General features: G+C 43.0%; 2 protein-coding genes across 5 annotated transcripts in view; one reads left to right on the plus strand and one right to left on the minus strand.

Moving 5' to 3' along the window:
* ranbp3b (RAN binding protein 3b) overlaps positions 1-9427 on the plus strand; it is an 11800-nt gene extending 2373 nt beyond the window's left edge. The window contains exons 4-17 of one of the 2 annotated variants that reach the window (XM_028976464.1): positions 338-424; positions 2720-2791; positions 4339-4404; positions 4617-4709; positions 4805-4905; positions 5039-5149; positions 5263-5363; positions 5444-5519; positions 5606-5696; positions 6100-6224; positions 6313-6433; positions 6573-6715; positions 7296-7485; positions 8337-9427. In XM_028976464.1, coding sequence (XP_028832297.1) covers positions 338-424; positions 2720-2791; positions 4339-4404; positions 4617-4709; positions 4805-4905; positions 5039-5149; positions 5263-5363; positions 5444-5519; positions 5606-5696; positions 6100-6224; positions 6313-6433; positions 6573-6715; positions 7296-7485; positions 8337-8380 — 1421 coding nt within the window. In that variant the 3' untranslated portion in view covers positions 8381-9427. The other variant, XM_028976465.1, reaches the window with a different exon arrangement.
* LOC114788180 (neurturin) overlaps positions 1-24023 on the minus strand; it is a 58059-nt gene extending 34036 nt beyond the window's left edge. The window contains exons 1-4 of one of the 3 annotated variants that reach the window (XM_028976466.1): positions 23880-24023; positions 23145-23606; positions 15987-16233; positions 12796-14853 (exon numbers count right to left, since the gene is read on the minus strand). In XM_028976466.1, coding sequence (XP_028832299.1) covers positions 14369-14853; positions 15987-16206 — 705 coding nt within the window. In that variant the 5' untranslated portion in view covers positions 16207-16233; positions 23145-23606; positions 23880-24023 and the 3' untranslated portion in view covers positions 12796-14368. Of the gene's footprint in view, positions 1-12795; positions 14854-15986; positions 17274-23144; positions 23607-23879 lie in introns of those variants that run through there. The other 2 variants (XR_003749520.1, XM_028976467.1) reach the window with 2 other exon arrangements.
* Between the last annotated feature and the right edge of the window lie 344 nt (positions 24024-24367).

Here is a 24367-nt window from a genome sequence, read left to right on the forward strand (position 1 = left end):
AGCCATTTCACTCTTTGCTAGCTTTATGCAGTGAAACACATCACATTGCACTGAACTGTTATCGTAATTTCTGTCTTCAAAGTTAAATGAAAGCTACATTTAAATTTCATTAAATGAAATGAAATATATGATTGGCTTACTTTGCCAAGTAAACCAATCAGGACTCTTTGTCTAGGACTGCTAAATGAACAGGCAACACATGCAGTAATCCACACACACGTTCTCTCTTTCTCTCATTCTGTTCTATGCATGCTTCCCCCAGCACTCTGGTTAATTCTTGGGATATTAGTATTTCTATTACTATTAATATTCCTATTAATCTCTTTATCTGTTTCAGATTCAGAAAAAGAGGATAGTGATTATTGTCCTCCAGTGAAACGGGAGAGAACTTCATCTACAACACAGTTCCCACCATCTCATTCTGGTAACCTGATTTTTCTTAATTGTGTTTATATATATATACACACACACACACACACACACACACACACTTTTTTGGTGAGGCATGCAGCGGTTCTAAGTATCTTTGCTGCAGATATTTCTGTATTATTAAGTATACATGATGCTCTGGGTTACATATAGAATGAAAGCAAGATAGGTAGTTTAGCCACAAATTTGTACTCAACATTATATTATCTCTTATATCCATTCTTGCCATTCACTCTTGCAACACATTCCAAAAACATTGGGACAGTACAGCATTTACCACTTTGTACAGTTCCCCTGTCTTTTGACAACACTTAAAAGACGTTTAGACATTGAAGAAATCAAGTGACTAAGTGTTGTAGGCGTTAGTTTGTCCCATTCTTCCTGCAAACAACGTTTTAGGTGCGCAACACCTAACACCTTCGTGGACTCATTTCTCAAAATGCGGCTAACATTCTCTATAGGAACATTCACAATACACGTTTCCACTGCACAATGTACCATCCCAGATGCCTCCAAGCCCTGAGAAGTCGACGGCGCTTCTGGACGGTATTTATGTAGGGCTTCCTTTTGGCACAGTACAGTTTTAGATAGCATGTCCTAACGCTAACTAGGTACTGTAGTGCTTGAAAGTGACTTCTTGAAGTAGTCCTGAGCCCACGCAGTTATGAGGGCTCGGATATCACAGCCTTTTGGTTTAGGCCTGGGCCTTTGCGCACAGTAATTTCTCCAGATTCCCTAATTCTTTCCACTATGTTATGCGCTGTAGAGGGAGGAATTCCCAAATCTCTTCCTATCTTTCTTTGAGAAACATTTTTCTTCATCATTTCAAACATTTTTGCCTGTACTTTGTGTCAAACTGGCGATCCTCTGGACCATCTTTGCTCCTAAAGGAGTAGGCAATTCCTCGATGCTGCTTTTGTACCGAATCATGATTGCAATCACCTGTTAACATCACCAGTTTAAAATCACTATATGATATTTCAAATTAGTGCTGCACGATTAATCTAATCGTAATCGCGATGTCAGTCTGTGTGATTTACATGAACGCAAAAAGCTGCGATTTAAATTATTAGTACATTGATTGGATCGGCAACATATCCAATCCATTCTCTCAAAGTTTGCAAACTGACTGAAGTCTCACTTCAGTCGGACGTGACGTGTTTGGTCGCAGGACTTTCGATTCGGAGACATATGGTTAGACGCCGCATGACGCGCTGCATCGTACGTCAACGTCGCCGCCATATTACGATAGGCTGTGCTGTGGCGTGAAGCATATACATGTCTATGGAGAGAAGTGCATAAAAATGCCTCACTCTTGTGCTGCTCGAGGCTGTACAAACCGCTGTACGCTCCAAACCAGATCCCGGGGGATTACATTTCATAGGTAAAGCGGGACAATTGTTTTGAATATATTTGGCCATTATAAAATCCCGTTTTATAAGTCTTAACCTTAGCTAAGCTAGAGGCTAAGCTAGCGAAGCTATGCATTCCTGTGTTCAAGTCAGCCTCCAAACAACGTTTTGGCTAAACGTAGGCATTAACTTTTTAGACTGTTCTTAGCTGTTTAGTTAACTTTTCTCAAACTTTGAAGGTTTCCTAAAGAAATTCACCTCAGTTTACAAATCTTAACTTTAGCTAAGCTAGCAAAGCTATACCTGTGTTCAAGTCAGCCTCCAAACAACGTTTTGGTTAAACGTAAGAACTATAATACGGGATTTTATAATGGCCAAATATAATCAAAACAGTTGTTTAGCCTTACCAGGTTTGTCGTTTGACAGTAATGTAAAGGTTTTTTGTGATTTATTTAATTTTGTAGAATATTGTATTTTGAAAGCACTGGGCATTTCAGGTTGTTATAAGTAGTTTGTATGTTTCACTTTGAAATTAAACATTTCACTATTAGTATGTGACTTTTTTTCATTGATATACAAGCAAGTGTCCTTTATCATATCGCATATCGCAATATTGATCTCAATAATCGCAATATGTCTTTTTCCCCAAATCGTGCAGCCCTATTTCAAATCATTATTTAGTTATACCCCTGAATTGCCCCAACTTTCTTTGGAATGCGTTGCAAGCCTGAATGGCAAGAATGGATGTTTATTTATAAATCAAATGATGTTGAGCAAAAAAAAAAGGGAAATGTGTGAATTACTGCTTTTTTTTTTTTTTTTTTTTTTTTTTTTTTCACATTTTCCACCCTGTCCCAACTTTTTCTGATTTGGGGTTGTATAATATGTCATTTAAGTCCATTCTAAAATGCTCTGTGATTTTTCATTTCTTTGTCTAGTGTCCAAGAATAATGTCTTCATGCCCTCTAGCTTCTGTCAGTCTCCCACTGGAAACTCTGATTCCGAACCAGGTGAGCTGCTCTCTAAAATTCGGCAGAAGGACTTTCTTTGTTTTCTTGATGAAAGTAAGCCCATGTCAATCCAGGAACCAGACTGAATGCTTTTTGTCTATGGTGGTCAGAATAGTTTTCACAGACTGGAATAATGAGATGTATTTATGTTGGGTCATCCACTCCCAGTTGTAACCGTGGCAACGGTGCAAATTAATGTTGCACAAAAGACTGTTTCTGCCATATTTAAAAAATCAAAAACATTCTTTTAGATTAGTTCACTTGCAAAGCTGAAATCAGAGAAACTGGGAAGCTTGAATTTGTCTAGTAATGGAAATATATGGCCCACCCCTATTAATTTGTATTTATGTTAGTATTTGTATCAGAAAGGATTATCATGGAGCATTGTGGAAATCCTAGCTTGGAGGGGACCCTCAATATGAGGCAGAATGCAGTCCCGCTTTGTAGTGCCCAAAATGCCGGGGCATCCAGAAAGCTCAGGTAGAAGATCATTTTGGAACTATGAGCTATTTAATGAAATATAGAGGATGTGCTAGGACTTGGTGATTGTATGATCTGGATTGATGATCGTGATAAAATTGAACTTAGTTCTGGTGCTAATCTTTATGCACCTTATGAATGGCAGAAAGGATAATTTACCAGCATTCATCCTGCAAAGATAACTGGAAGGTGGTCTTGAAATCAAACGTCATGAATGAGAGACAATCTAGAACAGCTACCACAAATGGGCACAGAGCTTCAATAGGCAAAACGCAAGAACTCAATTAATCTCCTCTACAACCAGAACCAAGAGGACCTGAGTGTCTTGCTGTGGTAGAGAAATGTTATTGTACTTTAATTACAAAAGAGTACAGGACAGTAATAATACAGTATATTTTGAGATCTGATGTGATCTCAAGATAATCTGTTACGGTTTGCTGTTGTGGTGCCTCCAAATGATTTGAGGTAGGGCTTAATTTTTATATTATTAATATTAACCATAAAAACAGGATGTTCTTTAAATGTCCTCACCAGAATCAGTGGAAAGCAGAAGACAGTTTTTGCACTCACTGTGTCATAATGTCAAATAATTTAATATTCATTGCATTTATAATCGAGAAGTGAAAGCGCCATTGGCCTTTAACCACTTTCAAAAGCTTAACAGCAGTTGATATGATAGCAGCAAGGCCGAAAAGGCAAAACAACAAGACTCATCTGTGTTGGAGAGGAGTTTGCCTTCAGGGGGTGTTTTAATGGGTCCTTCAGGAAGGTGTCAACATTGCTGCTCCCGGATTATTTTGCCCTTGTCTCTTTGGGCTCCAAATCTCTGGAGCCACCCAAGATTTGCTGCTATCTTCACTGTTTAAGACATGGTTGCATTAAAGATGAATGTCTAACCTGGCTCCATAGACTGGGGGAAGTCTAATGAATTTGGTCAGAGGTTATGTTCGTTTTTTACAGGTGGTCTGTTTCTCTTGGCTCCCATACGGGCCTAATTTCATACATGAATGACTAAGTAATAGTAAAAAGCTGGTCTTGCACAAACCATATTTGTTTTGTGCTTTCAGAGGAGAAGCCTGCTGGTTTTCGCTTGAAGCCGCCCACTCTCATCCATGGACAGGCACCCAGTGCAGGTGAAAGGCAACTCCTTGGCATCTCCTCTCTCCAGTCTTATTCGTTTTATTAAGAGGTGTATGCATGGCTCTGGTTTTTAGTAGCGATGTGCGAACATGAGGTTCTAATCTCTGTTGATTTTTTAAATTTTTTTTCCCTACTCTGTTTCTTGCTTGGTTAAATGCAGTTTAGCAGTAAACAAGGTTTAAGCTCTAATCCTCATGTTTGTCAGGCGTGCCCAGCCAGAAATCTAAGGAGCAGCAGCGCACGGTCCTTCGGCCAGCAGTTCTGCAAGCACCAGCAAGCAAGGTTCTCTCAGAGCCCAGTAAGTCCCTGTTCACACACAGAAACACATACATACATACACACACACAAACTCAGCTACAGTAAACTTTTTTTGACCTTTTGACCTCTCCATAGACTCAATCAGTGGAACAAATGGTGTGGGAAAGGAGTCGGATGGCACCTCAGATGGGCAGACAAACTGTATGAATAGTTCAGGAAAACTGGACAAATGCTTGGTGAGTGGAAGCAGCGTTTTTCTTCTGCTAGTAGCAACAGTAGGCTGTAGGAGCACGGCTGCATTATTTTCAGGATCTTGTTGAAAGTTGCTCTGAGTAGGTGTTAATTTGAAATGTCATTAACCCCTCCCAGAAGGATGAAGGTGAGGAAGAAAACGGACAGAATAAAGAAAGTGGCGTGAAAAAAGATCCCCTTACAGAATCCAGTTTTGTATTTGGAGAAAATATTAAAGAACGGGCAAAGGTGAATCATTGCATTGTTTTTTGTTTTTTTTTTAAGCTCATTAAAATACAGATATGATATGGGTTCTATATTTTTGTTTTTGTTAAATCCATTTTTTTCCCCTCAAATATTAGTTGGATGAGGACGGCACAACAAATGACTCTAAGGAAGCACTGACACAAGAACCACAAACCGGTGGAACAAATTACTTTCTGCAGTACATAGGCAGCCCCAGGTGAGACCTTTGCAACTCAAAAGAAAGAGCAGTTTTGCCTGTCTGGTGGTACTAATGCGTTTTTATTAATTCTCCCTCAGCGCCCAGAATGCAACAACCAATGCAGACAGGGATGCAAAATTCGTATTTGGACAGAATATGTCTGATCGTGTGCTGGTGAGCATCAGCCTTTTGGCCTGAGGGGTTTTGATGTTAAAGAATAACCTGTGAACACATGCATTTTTATTCTTTGTTCTTATTAGAGTCCACCAAAGGGTGGCGAAAATGCCGTAGAGAGCAGTACAGAAGGCCCAGTGACTGAACCTCCGTCAAAAGAGACCACCCCAGAAAAAGGTACTTTTCATTCATGGTGCCCTGCCCCAAAAGCAAGCGTCAGAAATAACTCAGAATTAAGTGAAATATAAGGTAAATAGGAATATCATGGGCCGCTTTGCAGGAAAACTCATCAGCGTTTGTTGATCAGAACAGGCGTTGCTGTTTTCTGCCCTTTTTCTTGGCTCGCACCCACACCACACACTCCAGATGCCCTCTTGAATGTTTCCACTCCTCTGTGGCATTGAGATGCCCAGAATAATTCCCACACCACTTTCCTGATTGTGCAAATTGTGACTGTTGGCCACAAAGTTACCAGACCGTGTCATTGGCTTGAAAACCATCGAATTGCTGCAGAAAGCCAAGTTGGGTTTGTTTTTGCGATTCGTGGTTTGGCCTAAATGTTTTCTGACTTTGTCAACAGCCAACAATGTGATGGAGTCTCTGGAGGAGTCAGCAGCTGCCTACACCAAAGCCACAGCCAAGAAGTGCATTCTGGAAAAGGTGGAGGTTCGGACCGGGGAGGAGTCTGAGAGTAATGTTTTACAGGTTGGTTGCCCTGTTTCGGGAAGTATGCATCTGTTTGAATTAACTGCGGCCTATTTACTTATGAATTTATCATTTAATGTCTCTGCAGATTCAGTGTAAATTGTTTGTCTTTGATAAACCCGCTCAGTCATGGATTGAGCGAGGCAGAGGTCTCTTGCGGCTCAACGACATGGCGTCTACTGAAGATGGCACATTACGGTCCAGATTAGGTAACAAATCTTCTCTTAAAAAATTTTTTCCAGTCAATTGGGGAAATCATCCATATAACAACAGTCCTCCCGTTTTGATCTTTTGTTTTTAGTTGTTGATTTCATTTTGCCTCTTCGTCTGTCTGTTTTCTCCGGTCAGTGATGCGTACCCAGGGCAGCCTGCGCCTGATTCTCAACACTAAGCTGTGGCCACAGATGCAAGTGGATAAAGCCAGTGAGAAGAGTGTCCGCATCACAGCTATGGACACGGAAGACCAAGGGGTTAAGGTCTTCCTGATACTGGTATGGAGCATTTGTGTATGTTTGTTAACATCAAATGAGCAGTATGTAAATTATGCATGTGGGGGGTGTTAGTAGCCAGAAGGTCCCCACTTACTACCATTTTGTCACTGAGCAAGACACTTAACCCTGAGTGTCTCCAGGGGGGGACTGTCCCTGTATCTGCTGATTGTAAACGCTAAATTCCGTAACTGTAAAGGCAATCAAGGCATAGCTGCAGGGCAAGCAAATTTTTTCTTATTTAGAAATAACATTCATAATTAATAACATTTTAATGGATGTGGTTTTTACAACATCATGATCCACTTGATAATCATGTATATTACTTGCTCAACAAGATGATGCCTGAAATTGTGGGGTGCAAGTGCTTCATTGACAGGATCTTGGTTGCTCAAGACTGAAACTAAAACATAGTCTTACAATAGATGTAGCATGTAGGTCATATCAAATATGCCTTAAGGGTTTATGGAAATGAACTAGATCGCAGTGCATCACATGTGACAATCACTTAACTTTAGTTTAGTGTGAACACCTTGAATGATAATGAGGGTTTGAAATTGAAAAGTGATCATGTTCATTTCAGGCGAGCTCTAAAGACATTGGTCAGCTGTCAGCCGCACTGCACCATCGCATCCTGGCCCTGAAGAGTCGGGCCGAGCAGGAGGCGGAGCCCACCCCGCCTGTCCCTGAACCTGAGGTGCCCCAGTCTAATGAGGAAGACAGCGATGAGGACGAACCTGCCAACTCAACAGTGGCTGCCACTAACAACAGTGGTAGGAATAAACGCATGTTATTGGCATGATATTTACACTTACATAGAGACAGAGGCGTGTGTATTTACGCACAATCGAGAAATTAGATTCTGACTTTTTTTTTTTTTTTTTTTTTTTCCCCACATGTGATCATGCTTTTCTTGGTGCCAGTCCCAAGCCCGGATAAACTAGGAGGGATGGGTTGACCCTTAACTGGACTCAAAAAATGCGCTCAAACTGAGCAACTTCTCTCTCAGCCAAAATTTGTACACACTTTTAGCGCGACACTGACATGACATGGCAACTGAAAAGATAGTTGAAAGTCAGGGAGCGCTGGCCATGTATCAGGCTAGGTCTTCGCAGTGCACGACAACTTCGTGTCAATTATTTTGGCTTTCTAATAGTCTCGCTGTGCACATCACGACGTTTACGTCGTTTGTGGAGCGCATCCAGCACCCTGCTGATGGACTGTCTTTTCCAGAACCAGCGCACTGATCCCACGACTTTTATGTGAAATATTATTTAATTTGTTTTTACTGACAGACAATTTTCACATTAGTGTCTGCCACTTTGAGAACAAGGCTCACAGAGTTTGATCATCTGCATCAGTGCGGCTGGAAAAGGTTCATCTTGGGCTTTAGTGCGTAAGCGGCAGTGAAACAGATTCAGGCTCAAGCTGTGCTGAGCATTGCAAGCTTCCTAATATGCATCCAGGCAAGACATCACTGCATCCCTTTCAAATTGAGATTTTAGGATTTTACACTTATCCAATTTCTGCCAAATTGGCCCACATTCGATCAACAGTTTATTCTGATTGTAATTAATTGAGCAACCATCTTTTTAACCATATCTGTCCTTTCTTTGCTTTGTAGGTACTTCTGATGGAGGAGAGCCCCAGGCAGCTGGAGGGACATAGCACCGTTCTCATCCACCTATTAGCTGCTGTGCAGGGTTTTAGTGCACCCATTTCTGTGGACATCCCTTCCATCCTGGGTCCCTCAGACCAGTGCAGTGGATATTAGAAGTTTAACCCTGTGTTGGAAACAGTCACCCAACTTGTGCATTTTTTCCCTCAACATGTAATGTAAATCTGGATTTTTTTTTTCCTCCCCTTTTTCAATGGTGTGTTTTTGTTTTGTTTTTTTATCTTTTTTTTTTTTTATTTTTACTGTAAAAAGAAAAATGAGTTTTTGGTTTAGGACTTACTCATCATATTGATGAGTGTGAGGGAGCTCCTCTGCATTTTAAATATGGCACATGTTAAGACTGCAATTTCTAATACGGGACCTTTTTTATTCTTGCAATCTCGCTGATATCACACATCTGGAGCCTTCTAGAATGACATTTCACTTACTGTTGACTGGTCTCAGCACCCGCTGGACTCCCTTCCTTTGCCATCTTCTGTTACATCTAAACTTTGTGCAAATCTTAATTTATTCCTTTTTGGTTCAGTTCCACCACAGCATCTCACATGTATGCACTGGTGATTTAGGATAAACCAATACCCTTTAGTCCTTGATGGTAGGTAGATATATTTCTTATTGATGTAATAAATAAAGAAAATAAACAGACTCTGGGTCTCTGCTCTAAGGGTTATGGGACTTTTTATTTTATATTTTTATGAAGTGTCAAACCAATGAACCCCACTCTGTTGAACATCGTGCAAGGGTATATGTTTTCATTGCATTTCAATGTTAAACAATTTATTTTGTGGGCTGCCAGTTTGAGGTGTGTGTGTTGGGGGTCTGTTCTACATGTGAGTTTCCTGTAAAATTCATATTTCATTTAACAGGGCCCCATGCTTCCAATAACACTTAAAATAAAAAAAACAATTAAAACGCAGACAAAAAGTGGATTTTTGGGCTCTAATTATCTCTTGTTGATTTTGCTGATTCTGAATATTTGCTCTACTAAGCAGTTACTTTGTTCATCTTTTATAATTAAAGATATCTTATGAATGGAATTATTTTTTGAAGGTCCAAAGCCAACTGTAACTACGGAAGAGTGTCCAGCAGGTGGCGCTGTACGATTTTGAATCATTCATTTAACTAGGGAGCCTTTGAGCAGTACAAACAGGACCAATCATCTGAGGACTAAATTGGAACTATAGGTGCGTAAATAAAAAATAAAAAAAACATTAATTATGCATACATTGCAGGGATTTTGTCTTTTACCTTGTATTCTGTGCATGCTGGAAGTTCATTAGCGATAAGGTGGTTTTCTCGTCTTAAGTCCTGTGCATGTGCCTACTTTATTCTTCCAATAGCATGTTGTAAAGTACGCAAATATGGAATAATAGCCGGTTTAAGGACCCCAGTGAGGACGCTGGCCTCAGTACACGTGTTCAACCACCCACCCACCCACTGTTCCGTTAGAAAATGCGATTAATGGCCTCCGCGGGCAATGGGTAAACTGGGCCGATGCACAGACCCGTACTCCGGTGGGTGCTTAGACTTAAGCATCTTTAGTCAAGAGTATTTGATCATATTAGAATGAATGTTCATCTCTGCTAGTCAGGTCGAGGTCAGCCTGACAATCCATTGTAGTCACATTTCTAAGTGTAGTGATTGTCATTGTGAATCACTGCAGCTCAGCACATGGTGACACAACGAAATTCGTCCTCTTCTTTTAACAGTGGGCAGCCATGACAGGGACCCAGGGAGCAGTGTGTGGGGATGGTGCTTTGCACCTAGACGGTTCGGGATTCGAAGCGGCAACCTTCTGATTATGGGACCGTTTCCTTACCCGCTAGGCTTACCACTGCACCATTTTTTCAGCTTATAGCACCTGCCATTTCCAGGCATTCTTCCATCCAAGTACTAATCAGGCCCGACTCTCCTTAGCTTCCGAGATCAGACGAGATCGGTTGTTCTTTGAGTGGTACGGCATGGTAGGCCTCTTTGGCAATAAAATTGGTCTTTTTCTGTTTGATGAAAAATATATTACATCAGACAGCACCGCCTTTACGTCTTAGCCATTTTGTCCATTTGATGTGCATACAGGGCTGTTCAGTTTATGTGTCTGTGTGACTTGCATCTGGCTGGTGGTTCGTGTCCAATCGCAGAGAGCATGTAAACATTTAGATTACATTTTACTACATTATAAGACATAAATAGCCATACATACATTTTCGCCATTTCACATGATACTTAACTGAATAATGGTTTCAATTGATTTAAATTAATTAACAGTGGTGTGAATTTATGGTGTGTGTGTGTGTGTGTGTGTGTGTGTGTCCACTCCACTTTTACGTCTCCTCCTACTGTCTTTCTGTTGCTGCCTGCATCCAATATTTAAGGACTGGGTCCTAGTGGACCAAGTGAGGGATTACAATGGTAGACATTTTAAAGAGCGGATAAGAGCATTTGTAAATGTATATGTATGAGTCTCCAGCCTGTCCCCAGTGTCCTGAGACCGCAAGTAGCATTTATGGATAGTAGCAAGCAAATTTGCAAATGGAGAGATTCCTTCATTATGTTTATGCACGTTCATGCACAGTTCTGTAAGAGACAGTAAGTCTCAGCTTCAAGCCCCACTTACTACCATTGTAAGTGGGGGGACACTTAACCCTGAGTGTCCCCAGGGGGACTGTCCCTGCAACTACTGACTGTAAGTTGCTCTGGATAAGGGTTGGATATGGATTGTCTGATAAATGCAGTAAATGTAAATGTAGTCCATTATACTGTATGCAACCAGCAAGTTTGCAAGTTGAAACAACAGAGAATTGTTAAATGAGTGTTTAAATATTATAGCTAATATTATATTCCAGCCTAGGGCATTTTTGAATATGGCCCATTGTGTGATCAGAATGTTGAAAAAGAGTTTTATCATCAAAATCTTAAAATCTAAAATAATTACAAACGATGCATTTGTCTGCATAAATTGCTGTAGCCCTTTACTACAACAAAACAATATGCTTCTTTTCTTTCAAATCCAACTTTTTTTTCTCTTCCTATATGGACAAAACTGAATAGTCTGTCTTTAATGTTCTGCTGAAAAGACATTCTGTCTTCCACTTTAACTGAAGCACTTAGGCACTTTCTTTTTCTGCCCTGTTAGACTTGTGTGTCATCAGGCAGATTTGGAGGCGTTTAAATGTCGTCGCTTTACAGAAATACTTAATGAAATGAGTCAGTTGGATATTTGCTCAGTCAGTTTGCTGTGGAACATGTGCCAGACTGATCACTTTTAAAGCCGTTTTAGTGCCTGGAAAGAGTCGCTGAGATGCTTATAATTGGTGACATCTGTAGTAGTGTGGATGCTGTTAGACGTGCAGCAGGAACGAGAGGTTTTTGAAGGCTAGACGTTTTTGAATATGTTTATGCTGAGCTGTTTCATGGTTTTCCCCACAACCTCAAATTACCACCAGGCTTCCACGTAATTTATTTTCACTTTTGGAGATAAACCAGTAGCCATGAAAAGTTTAGAATTTTTCAGCATTAATTAACGTCTTTATGATAAGCATTGGTTGCAGCTCACATTTTCTTCTTCTTCTATCAGAAACCGTCACTCCTGATGCACATAACTGTGAGAGAGAATGCATGCATAATGTTCCTCATTTCTTGTTCATTTTGAAATGTTGATTAATATGGCTGATGTTTGCACTTCTTTACATGAGTGTCATTCTGCATGGATCAACTTAAGATCATTGGAAGTTAACAATCTAATTAAACAGTTTAAATGATCTTAAACTGTATATTTTTGTGTATGTGCATACTTGTTAAATGTTAAATATACAGTACAGGCAACACATTCTCATCCAATGTGTTTTCTTTATTTTCATGACCATTTACATTGGTAGATTCTCACTGAAGGCATCAACACTATGAATGAACACATGTGGAGTTATGTACTTAACAAAAACGGTGAAATAACTGAAAACGTGTTTTATATTCTAGTTTCTTCAAAATAGCCACTTTTTGCTCTGATTACTGCATTGCACACTCTTGGCATTCTCTCGATGAGCTTCAAGAGGTCGTCACCTGAGATGGTTTTCCAACAGTCTTGAAGGAGTTCTCAGAGGTGTTTAGCACTTGTTGGCCCCTTGTTGCCTTCACTCTGCGGTCCAGCTCACCCCAAACCATCTGGATTGGGTTCAGGTCCAATGACTGTGGAGGTCAGGTCTCCACTTTTTGATAAGTACATAACTCCACATGTGTTCATTCATAGTTTTGATGCCTTCAGTGAGAATCTACCAATGTAAATGGTCATGAAAATAAAGAAACACATTGAATGAGAAGGTGTGTCCAAACTTTTGGCCTGTACTGTATATGTTGGTTAACTGGAAATAGCAGCACAAGTGCCTATAAGTGCAACTATGAAACATAGGAGAAATGCTAACAAATGTTAACAATAAAACATAGTTTCAAAGCTGGTTAACTTTATTGGTTAACTGCAGTCATTTAAGAATGTCATATTTTAATACAAATTCGTTTTTTGGCACATATGTAAAAAATAAATAAGTCTTTGTTTCCCGTACAACTACATATTCTAAATAAATAACCACATTCCAATAAATATTGATTATCTACAAACACCGATGCACTGCATCAACTTTACTGCTGTTGGTCACGCCAGTCCAACAATGCCGGAGCTGAGAGTCACGAGAGGGAATACATTTTACAAAACCGCCATAGACTGCCGCAACATGGTAAAATCCACAGACGTATGTAGAAATGTGCTAATGTATGCTATGTCTTAATAGTAATAGGTAACATAGGTCATAGAGTATAATGCGTTTGGTACTTTGCCATTTCTTTCATACCCATCATGCATGTTTGTCATTCCCTTTAATTAAAGTCTCTTAAGAACGTCTTACTCTACAGTGAAATGAAGTCGCCTATCGTGTGGGAATTTTGGTCTTGGCGTTTAAGCACATTAGTCTACAGGCAGGCACCTTTAGAACCTTGATGGTTCCAGGCCTGCCTCCAATCTCGTTGTGGTCTTGCCTTTATTTAACCTTGTGCTAATGGCCTTATAAGAGTGCCACAATGTGAACAAGGGTCTGGAGCTTTATCCAGTTCCCCACACAACAGGGACGCAGTGGTTTTTTTACGGCTTCCGTGACTCTGACGCGCAAACTGAGGTTTGATTAAGATCCATTTGAGGTTAGCATCGAGGAGGAAATGAAGTTATTGGCAACACCGGCAGCGTGTCCGTTAACTGCAGCGAAGTGAACTGGTGGTTTTTTGTTTAGATGCCAGAACTTTCCATATCATTCATCTTCACAGCATGCCGGCTGCAACATGCAGCTTGTTTATAGAGGACTGTGGGTGGCACAGAAAAGTGCTAAATAAGAATTTCTGTTGCTTTTTTAACAATACTCTGGTAACAATACTCTGCTCTTTGTGTTGCAAAAGCCCAGTCACGGAATTCCATTGGGAATGAACTCCAGTCAAAGAAATATGGGTTGTGTTGGATTTGTTTTGGCAAGGCTGTTGGAGACTTTTTTTTTTAATTCTAGATTTAGGATCTAGTCCTGTCAAGGATAGTTCTGTGCGTTTTTAAGATTGAAACAAAGCAACTCTCAAAATCTCAAACGTTGCAATTGGACAGATTCCTTATTCAAATCCCCCGAGGAGAAAAAAAAAAACTTAAGAACAAAAAGTGAGGTAGGTAACCGTATTTCCACAACTTAATTCTTCAGGACCTTTGTAAAAGTCTTTGTTAAGTCTTAAAGCACGTCCCTCAATCCATCCGTTCCATTGAGAATAAGGTGTCTCCCATGATAGACATGTATAAAGAGCATGAAAGGCAGTTTTATGTGTGCATCAACTTTGAACTCCCATCTAGTCTACGTTGGAGAATGAGAGATCTGCCCTTCTTTAGGCCCAATGTGACCTTATGTGACCTGCTGCCGACGTACTGGGGAGCCCTTGTGCCTCATGGTGGAGATCAGCGGGTCTCATACACAACCGCACTCCCGCGCCGACACGTTAGAGATGGTGTAGAAGACGTTGTTGTTGCCCAGGAAGGACATGTTCTTCTCGTAGCGCACCGGTCGGCAGCAGGGACTATACTGTCCTTTGTCTTTCCTGCGGCGGCCGGCTACGCTCTCGTCTGACCGCTGGCCCTGGTGGCCCTTCTGCAGGTGCTCCAGGATGATATCGTAGTTGCGCCGGCGCGCCGTGCACTTCCCACTGCAGTAGCGGAACAGTATGGTCTCGTCGCTTTCGTAGCCCAGGCCCAGCTCGCTGACGGTCAGCTCCACCTCCTGCAGGGAGCACTGCCTCAGGCCTTTCCGGGCTCTTTTAGTCCTGCGACTCTGTCTGTCCTCCTCGCTCTCTCTCCAGCTCTGCACGAGGCTGTCCCTGCGGACCTTTCTGTCCACCAGCATGCCGACAACCTGCTTCAGCTCCCCCTCGGTGAAACTTTGAAACAGGTTGGAAACTGAAACAGAGAGGAATTGAATTCAGATGATGCATTTTTTTTTACGTGCTGCATTTAGATATTTTTTTAAAATGGGGACATGTGACTGCCAAGACTCTCAAACAGGCTCTTTTGCGGGGTGTCCATGATGAGCCTTTTTTCAGTAACACAGAGACCTGAAATCAGAAGCAACCAGATGAAAATATTGTAATGTAACGTGTAAGTTTTGGAGCAAATCGGAGAGTAAAAAAATGTTAAATTCTTCAACTGAATGAAAATGGTTTCTGTCATTGCTATAATATTGCATTATAGCAACATTAACTGCAATTAATTAATTCCTTTAATTCCAGACGCATGCGCACTAATTGGCTTGCTGACTCTAAATTGAACGTAGATGTGAGCGTGTGAGTGAACTGGATGTGTATGTGTGTGTGCCCTGTGGTGGGTTGGTTCCCAGTGTCCCACAGTGGGATCTGGCAGGTGCGAGTAACAGGACTGAGTTGGTAAAGATAGTGAGTGAGTGAGTGAGTAATTCTAAAGTGTGCAATGAATTAATTTTTTTATTAATTGACTGCCCTAATTAAATTTATACATGGACTCGGCTCCCCTATAGAAAGTCCCATTATGAAATCGTTGCCAGTGTGAGCCTGGAATACCACAGCACATGAAAAACCACAGGCTCGGCAGTAAGCAGTAACTCCAAGGAATGGTTTACAGAGGTTCCTGCAGCTTTTAAACATCTACATAAATCACCAGGTAAGTTGAAAGTGGTGAATAACATCATCTTTTTATGAGCCGATTTGTGTGGGTATCGGTTTCCTTGCGCTTGGGACACATGGCCACATAAACACAGTGCCAGGTAGATATCAAGAGTTCTGGTGACCGCGGGCATATAATTGATTGACATCACTTTTGTCTGTCCTCCATAAAATGTGGAGCCACGTAAAGGACAAAGGCAAGTCCTTAAAAGGCACCGTCATAAATGATCTCTGCTTTAAAAATAACCGGATTTACCAACTCTTTGTCCATGGCGCTGTGAGCCATGAGGCGCGAGATGAAGAGTTGGAGGCCCGGTTGCGTAAACAGAGGAGAGAGAGCCAGTGGAAACAGTGATGAGGCGGTGGTGCGCGAAGGTGAAAAAGAGTCAAGCTTACACTCGGAGAGGAGGGAGCCCACGCCGTCGGCGTCCCGCACAACGCGGGCCCTCCCGGGGAGGCTCCGCTGAGCTGGCGGCGGAGACGCTGGTGCTGACCACGCCCGCTCTGGTGCGACCCTGGGATGGTCTTCAGCTGGCATGTCGGTCTTAGGGAAGAGGAAGGACAGGGATGCGCAACAGAGCGTGATTGCCAAGGTGGCACCTTTCCATAACTTCATTTTAGAATGTGTTGGCGCATTGAAACTCTGCAAGAGAAGGCAGAATCACACAAAACAGTTGGTCGGGTGCAGCACGCCAGCAAACTGTCAAATGCTAATTGTCCGACGATAAGTCTTGCGAGCACCGTGGATTCCGCGAGCTCGGAACTTGGATGTGTGCGCCGAGGTGAGTGTTGTTTTCCAAAGTAGTTCAAGATGTGCAGGTGCATTCAGGCTTTGCGGTTTTCTATCTATCTATCTATCTATCTATCTATCTATCTATCTATCTATCTATCTATCTATCTATCTATCTATCTATCTATCTGCCTTATGGTTGCCCCTGGTTACCAGGGTCCACTCAGCCCACGATTTGAATATTGCATCGATCTCATCCCCAGTAAGATCAGCCCGCTTCCTCTCGATTCAGCCCGCTGTCGCCCGCTGAAAGGGGCGGCATAAATAATCGTGCTGAAACGTGTTCCAACACTTAAGCCTCCTTAACGCAACACAATAACGCGCGTTTTCTTCTTTCTGGATTCCGTGTTTAGGAAGCCAAAGGGCATCTCTCAGGCCATTGTCAGTTTTCCTACGCGAGCAGTGGCGGGTTCGTGCTCCGCTAAATAAACTTCCATTACACGTTGACATGAAAGAATGTGGCAAGTGCCGTGACTCATGTTCAGGAGGAGAAAAAATAATCATTCCGGAGCAGGAATCTCTGAGACACACCTATTTGCTATGTTAAGACTCTGGGGCCTCCAGGGCCAGATGAACGTGTGTGTGTGTTTGTGTTTAAGGGAAACAGAATTCCCTGTGCATTTTCTTTTCGACATGTGTGTGCCCCGTGTGCGTCCTGATGAACATGTGTGTTTGTGTCTTTTGCCTGAATGCTTGCATGTGGGCATGTGGTCGGGCATTGTGTACTCTGCAAAGTTTGCATATTTGTATACTACAGTTTCATTTGTTTGATCAGTGTGTGTGTGTGTGTGTGTGTGTGTGTGTGTCCACCCATGTTCCCTGAGGATGGTGGTCCACTCAGAGGAATTACATCACAACACTTCCTGTTATTTTTCCCTGGACGACCTCTTTTTTCCTCCCTTTCGAGTTGAAAAGTGACCCCCCCCTTCCCCAGTTCTCCCCTCCCATTTCTTTGCATTCACTTGTTTTTCCTTTTCTATCATTAAAAAAAAAAAAAAAACTCCTGTAGTCTAGGTTAGGGACGAGCAAAACATTTCAGCAGATCAGGAAATGGCAAAGGACAATTCCGGAGCGGCCTTGCAAAGTGTTTTGCCAGACTGGGTCATGGCTCGTCTCTGTGGACCGCAGCTAGGCACGAGGAAGCCGGTCCTGGTGGGTAACTGTTCAGCCTGCGTGATAAAATCCACTCAACATCACTTCACTCCATGTCGGTGGTGGTGGGGCGGACTATCTTGCAGATCTTGCATCGACAGACACTGCAGAGAAAAGCCGGGCCCATGGAGATATTTGTACAGTTGGCTGCTTCTTAGTTTGTGTTTATTGAGTCTAGAGCTTTGAGCAGATGATCCATTATAATGAAGCTCAGGCGCCATTTTTATCACCACTTTTGTGATCTTTGGATGAAGTCTGTTGAAGATCTCGCTCTGTAGGGTACGCTGGATGTTTGAGAAGCTCAGAAATAAAGCATTACATCATTATCTCATTGTACCACGAGGCATTAAATGGACGCGGCTATCTCTTCCAAATTAAATCGCAGCGTAATCTTCACCATCGAGTCGCCGCCGACTAACAATAATCAAACAGTGCTGCTGGCCTTCCCGAATCCTGGATTGATGAGGGCAGATTATTCCCATGTGCTGTCGGGAACCTTAAATGGTGATAAATGCGAGGCGAGCTCCTCGTGACCGCCATGGATAATTAATTTCCGCGCACGCTTTAAAACCATTAGCGGCGTAAATACACATCCTCTAATGGCTGCTCGGGAGCCTTCGAAGTGTAACACCACACCTCGGTAGATTCAGTGGAGCACCGTGGAAGAGCCGTGCAGTCTTTTTTTTTTTTTGTGACCCTGCGGCACAGAGACGCCATTATCGTTCATGCTTCTGTCTGTCACCATGAACTTCTGCTGCTGTGGCACCATCAAAAGTTGGCATTGTGAAAAACCATTACCCCAACACGTTCCTTGGCGGCTCAGCGAGGAACATGCAGACCTGTCAAAGCTTCCTTGAGCGAACCCAGATCTGAGGGATGCAGAATGTGTAGGCCGAGGGCCGGAAATTTGTGGCCCGCAGCCATGTTGCACGTCAAAGTCTGATGAATGAAAACATCCTTTGTTCAGTAGAGAACAGACACGCCGTCGTCAAAAAGATCCACCCCACCCAGCGTTCATGCACACGCACACACACACACACACACACACACACAATGTTTTTTTTGCCTTTTTAGGTCCTCATGCTCTCATGTCTCCATCTGGCGTGGCGTTCGCCAGAAGCCTGAACGTGGCAGTAAAAAATCAAGTTCACAAGTCTAAGTTCTCAGCACTTCGCAATGGCACGCCTCCAGTACGTTTAAACTTCCGCCGTCTGGATGTCAGCAGCGCTCATCGGCGGGTTTATAATTCTGCTCCCTGACATGTTCTTCTCCTGAGATTAACTGCGCGTTTGTTCACACGGAACATGAGGAAGGGCTGCCGGTCGGTGGAGAGGAGAGGTGAACGTTAGTAAAGGATCACAGGCTTGTGAAGAAGCTGAGATGAATCGTGCTGCAGCCAGACTGCTTCAGGTTCTGGTTAGTTGCATAATGACGTTGAGCAACTAACCAGGGTGGTAATAGCCTAGTGGGTAACACACTCGCCTATGAACCAGAAGACCCGGGTTCGAATCCCACTTACTACCATTGTGTCCCTGAGCAGGACACTTAACCCTAAATTGCTCCAGGGAGACTGTCCCTGTAACTACTGATTGTAAGTCGCTCTGGATAAGGGCGTCTGATAAATGCTGTAAATGTAAATGTAAATGTCTCTATTCCTAATCCAGTCGCACCCGATTCTAGAGGTATTTTCTAGAAGGACAGACTTTGCCGTGAAGTCAAGCGATGGCTACATCCTGCCACAGCTTAACGTTCACACATAACATGAAAGTCCGAACATGCTTTTTAAAACACTGACATTCAAAGTTTACAGTTTTACAATTACATGAATATAAATAGAATATAAAGAGAAAATTATTGGTGCTGTCGAAATTAGTGCATTAATCGGTGAGCTTAATTTTCAACATTTAACTTGTTAACACCGTTGTGTTTTGTCTACTGTACATTCACACGTACGCGGTGGGCGTGTCTGTAGTGGAACACAAGTGGCGGCCAATCACGACAACATAGCCATTAGGGCTTTGTAATTTGCATAGATTAAACTGATTGGCTGGTTCTTAAAAAGCTTGGTTCGTTGATTATTTAATTGATGTGCAAAATGTGCATTGACTTGGCTGTTTTTCAATCAGTTATGACCTCTACAGTTTAATAAACCTTATTTGTCTGTGACACTAATGTCAAGCTGTGAAATGATAGAGGAGGAAGAGCATCTTTTCAGAGAAATGTCATTATTAATTAGCAGGAGCAGGTTTACTCATGAAAAACTCCATTATACTGGTTGCATTGTACCCTATTAAAAGCGGAGCATTCTCAGGATTTTTCTTCCTTGGATGGGTTGTGCTTGTTGACATCTCACTGCATGGAGGACGTCAGAAACAGTGGGACAGTAACGGGAACATACCCCAAAGATCAGGACTGGATTAGTGCTAATGCAACGGCGCTTTATCTGTTGTCACGTGGACTAACACCTGCGATTTCCCAGTTGAAGGTGTGGGCTGAGCCGTCTAATCTCACAGCCACCTCATCCCAAGGAGTCCGAAGCAGCGGGAGAGCAGAATCCAGCACTTTCCATCTCTCTTTCCTCTCATGCTTAAACAAACACACGCATACCCAAACGAATGCTCAAACAGAGCGTGTTCACACACATGTTCTCAAGCCAAATTCACAACACTGAAACCTTTCTAATCTTGTGCACGTCCCTCTTGAGCTGCCAGAACAACTTTGACCCATCAAGCCATGGTCTCCACAAGACCCGTGAAGGCACATGCTTTCTTGGGTTGCTTTGGGTAGGTACCACCCCACACCAGGACCTGCTGTTCTGGAGATGACCAAGTCTTCTAGACATCACAGTTTAGCCCTTGACACTTTAAAACTGGATGTAGAATGCGGTTGTGCTGAACACACTCACCTTTGAAGGATATCCTCAGATATCCAACACTGCTCTCTGGCAGCCCGAGCGTGCCATGCCCACAAATTAGCACAGCAAGGGCGTGGCAGTGTACAGGAGCTCCATAAGCGGTTACAGTCGACACTCTTTGTCAGTATAATCACGTGTGTGTGTTCATGCACGCCTGGATACCGAGGTATTCTCTCTGCAGCTGTGTTTGTGTGCAATTTCCCCGAAGCATGTAAACACTACACATTCAATCTGCATTCAAGCAGGTTACTATGGCAGCTGAAGTGTGCAGCACTGTCATACGGGGTGGTTAAAAGTGCACAGCCAAACCGGACAAGCAAATTTCAAATAGAGATATTCAAATCGGATTTGTCGGTGAAAACTGTTCTGAACTGTTCTGACTGTGTGATAATTCTAATTCGTAGTCTTGCAGTGCAATCATTGATACTCTGTCAAGTGGTCGTTGTTGTAAAAAAATGATTAATTAACTGAACTTTTATGACTTAATGACGTGACAACCGTTTTCAAGGTTTATTTTGCAGTAATGACTGGCGAACTGTATATTATTCCCTCACTTAAGACTCTCGCTTGCACCATTCTTTGCTATAAACAGGCCTCTAGACACGAATTAACCATGCAATGAACTTATGAATGATTAGAGTTTGCAACCCAATTTTACAGATCATTATCTCCCCACATCATACAGGGGCACTCAAAAAGCACTATATGTTACATGTTTATAATTGATGCATGAAAAAAGGCACTTCTGGAAGGGAAAATATAGGGGGGGTTCTGCCAGTGAATACTGACTGTATAAATTGTTAGACATTACTGAATTAGGAATCCTTTTTTGATTGTGGGTAAAATCCAAAGTTTATAGAATTTTTTATTAGAATTATTAAATAAATGGCAATATTCCAATATTTGAGATGCACTGGTATGTAAGTTTTAAACCTTAGAGGTGGCACACTTTGTAAAAACACGCATTTCCATTGAAAGTGCACCAGCATGGAACAAGTTTTACCAGGCACCACTCCTTCGGGTCCTGTGATCCCAGTTTGTGTATTTAGAGGATGCATCTTATGTTCTTTATATTTTTAGGATGCATATATCCCCCGCATTCATTAGAAGTGCGTCTACTGCCAACAACACCGTCTTCATTTTAATGCCTGTGATGAGAGCAGAGGGAATCACCCGTAACTCTTAGCCCGGGTCGGCACAGGTTAATCAGCTAATTGCCATAATGCTCAGTTAACAGCCCGGGCATCCTGAACACACCTCTGCAGGTGCTTATTGAGTTATGGTTAGGAAGAAGAGTGGCACATCACAAACGCGTTCCCTTTTCTCTAGCCTTCACCAGCCACTTCACTGTGGACGATATGTCCTGCCTGGGGAGTCTCCTGGTTTTTGGATGTATTTCACTGTAATCCAGTGGGTTCCCCTTGCTGAGTGTAAGTTCCTCTCAAGGTTCTTCTTGCCACTGTTGCCTCTGGCTCGCTCACCTGGGCCTTTGAGCACTGTTCTCCTTGTTAGGTGCTTTGTGGCAACGCAAAAACCGCCATATAAATAAAGATTGATTGATTGATTGATTCTACAACACTATACGATGTCCTGTTTATTGTAATCTGAAATGAAATGTCACGTTCTCATGTTCAGCAAATTTAATCATATATTAGAAACCTGAAACTGCAAGGACGTCCCCCTTTAGTTTCTTTACTCACTAAGAACATGTGAAGATCATGCAACAGGCACAGATCGCTTTGTTTTTGTCATGGCACGGCGCGTAATTAGTAAAACAGGGAGTGTTGGTTTACTTAAGCCACTCTCAGGTTTACATGGTGGAACGTCAGCGCTCTATATACAAAGCGGAGTGCAGCCGCAGCGCACCGAGGACCTGAAAGCCTCGATGACTACTCCTTGGCATGAGCTGAATGCTCCACTCTTTAACAAGTCGCAGCAGGGAGAAAAGCAAAACACATTTGGATTCATCAATCTGTGAGAAATGTTGAAACTCTGAAGGGCCCGGAGTGAGGAATGAGTTGTGGAGGAACCCGGGCGCTTTCTAGGCTCTTCGGAAGTATTCGCACGACTTCTTCTGACGTTTAGCGATTTATTGACACGCTGTCGGGCGTTATAGATTATAGATTGGAGTCCATCATCAGGCTCCAAATCCAGGACAGATTGGATCCTTGGGTTATGGGAGTTGAAGGGCTCAAGTGAAGATGAGCTTAGCCTCTGGTGCCTCAGACACCCCACTGACCAGGATCAGCCCCGCAAGGCCTGTCATTTTCACTGTGACGAGGAAACAAGGTCCTTACTTTGATGGGAAAATGGCCTGAGACACTTTATTGGCAATGAGTGTGTTATCTTTCCCCAGCATAAGCTAGTTAGGAGCTTCTCCGAGAGCAGGTGTCAGACAGCAGTGGGCGCACAGTGAGATTAGTTTAATTTTGTAGGTCAATCTCCTCGGAGGAGTAGACGCCATTTCATTTAAAGCAGTGTTTGGATTCCACAGCATTCTCACCATAAGGCCCAGCATTTGTTTGTCAAACCTACTACTTACTTGGCCTACTTGGTTAAAAGCGCGAAATTTGGACTCCAGGAGAGCCAGAGTGAGCAGTAACGGCACATCGGCGAACTCCACCACTCGGGGCAGCGTTGCTTAACGTCTTCGCCCCTAAGCACCGGCTTATACTAACAAAAGAAGAAGTGTCCTTACCGTTCACTTGGCTAATCCAGCCTTATCTTTATGTCGGAGTGTGGGGTTGACCTCAAGGCAAGGGCTGCGCGGATAAGTCCCACATGGTAAACTTGGGGATGCACGCGCCCCCCCACTACACCATCTGCGACCGCCGGGTCAGGGGAAAACGTCTCCGCTGCTCTGCAGGTTGATCCGAAAAGCAAATAAGCTCCAAACGCGTTGGCCGTCGGCATCAGAGCTTCCTCGTGGCATGGGCTACTCTTCCAGACTCCTCCTCGGCGGCTCACATCCCGGCTGGCTGACGCGTTTGGAGTTTCCTCATTCTTTCGGGGTCTCCGAACAAGTCTGGGGCACTTGAGAATCGACTCGTCTCTAGTGCTCTGTTTGGCTCTAGGAATCCCTTTCATATACAGGATTGCGCATCTATTTCCAGTCCTCCACTTTGACTCAGACCGTTCCACTCCGCTCCAAGAGGCTGATCTGAAACGGAGACGTCCAAATTTAAACATGCATGGGCAGTTTCAGTCAAGGTCACAAGGTACGCCAGACACGCTCAAATTGATGGCAAATGGTGGGAAGGACATCATCTTATATGATTAACGCTATCGTTCTCTCTGTAAGCACAAGGCTATGACACCAGAGCATGATGGGAAAGTAAAAAAGCTGGAATCGTGATATGTATGTAGCTAATTTATAGCTTTTCCACAGACTTGAAGAAAGTCGCTGCGAATGTCTAAATAACGGAGCACCTACCTCTTGTCCCTAAGACCCACCGCAGGACACTGTCTGGATTAAAAGACGATGGTGCCTGGGATTTCCGAAGCTCAGCGAATCGTGCAAGTAGAGGGTTGCGCTTGTGTGTGATTGAGGTTCAGGGGTGTGTGTAGCCTCTCCTCTTGCTCTCCGGTCTCTGGTGTGGCTCCTCCTCGCTGGTGGAGCAGCAGGCTCGGATTACCGCCGACGCGCTAATCTGAGAGCGCGCAGCCTGTTGGCCGCAGGATGCTCTGTGACCTGTGCAGAAGCTCCTCCACGCCTAGCAGACCTATGTGTCCGTCTGTGGGCCATTCACTCCTTTACCTGTGGACCTGAGCATTGCATGCCCGACTGTCCACAACAGGTGTTTGGGGAACCTTCATGAGAAAATTCTGTTAATTATGCAAAAAAAAACTAAAATTCTTGCTTGTTTTAATGCTGGTGGGCCGAAGGTCAATTTTCCTGGCCTTTTGCACAAGCCCGTCCTT

Source organism: Denticeps clupeoides, chromosome 4 (assembly GCF_900700375.1).
Source record: "Denticeps clupeoides chromosome 4, fDenClu1.1, whole genome shotgun sequence".
In the NCBI taxonomy this organism is placed as follows: Eukaryota; Metazoa; Chordata; class Actinopteri; order Clupeiformes; family Denticipitidae; genus Denticeps; species Denticeps clupeoides.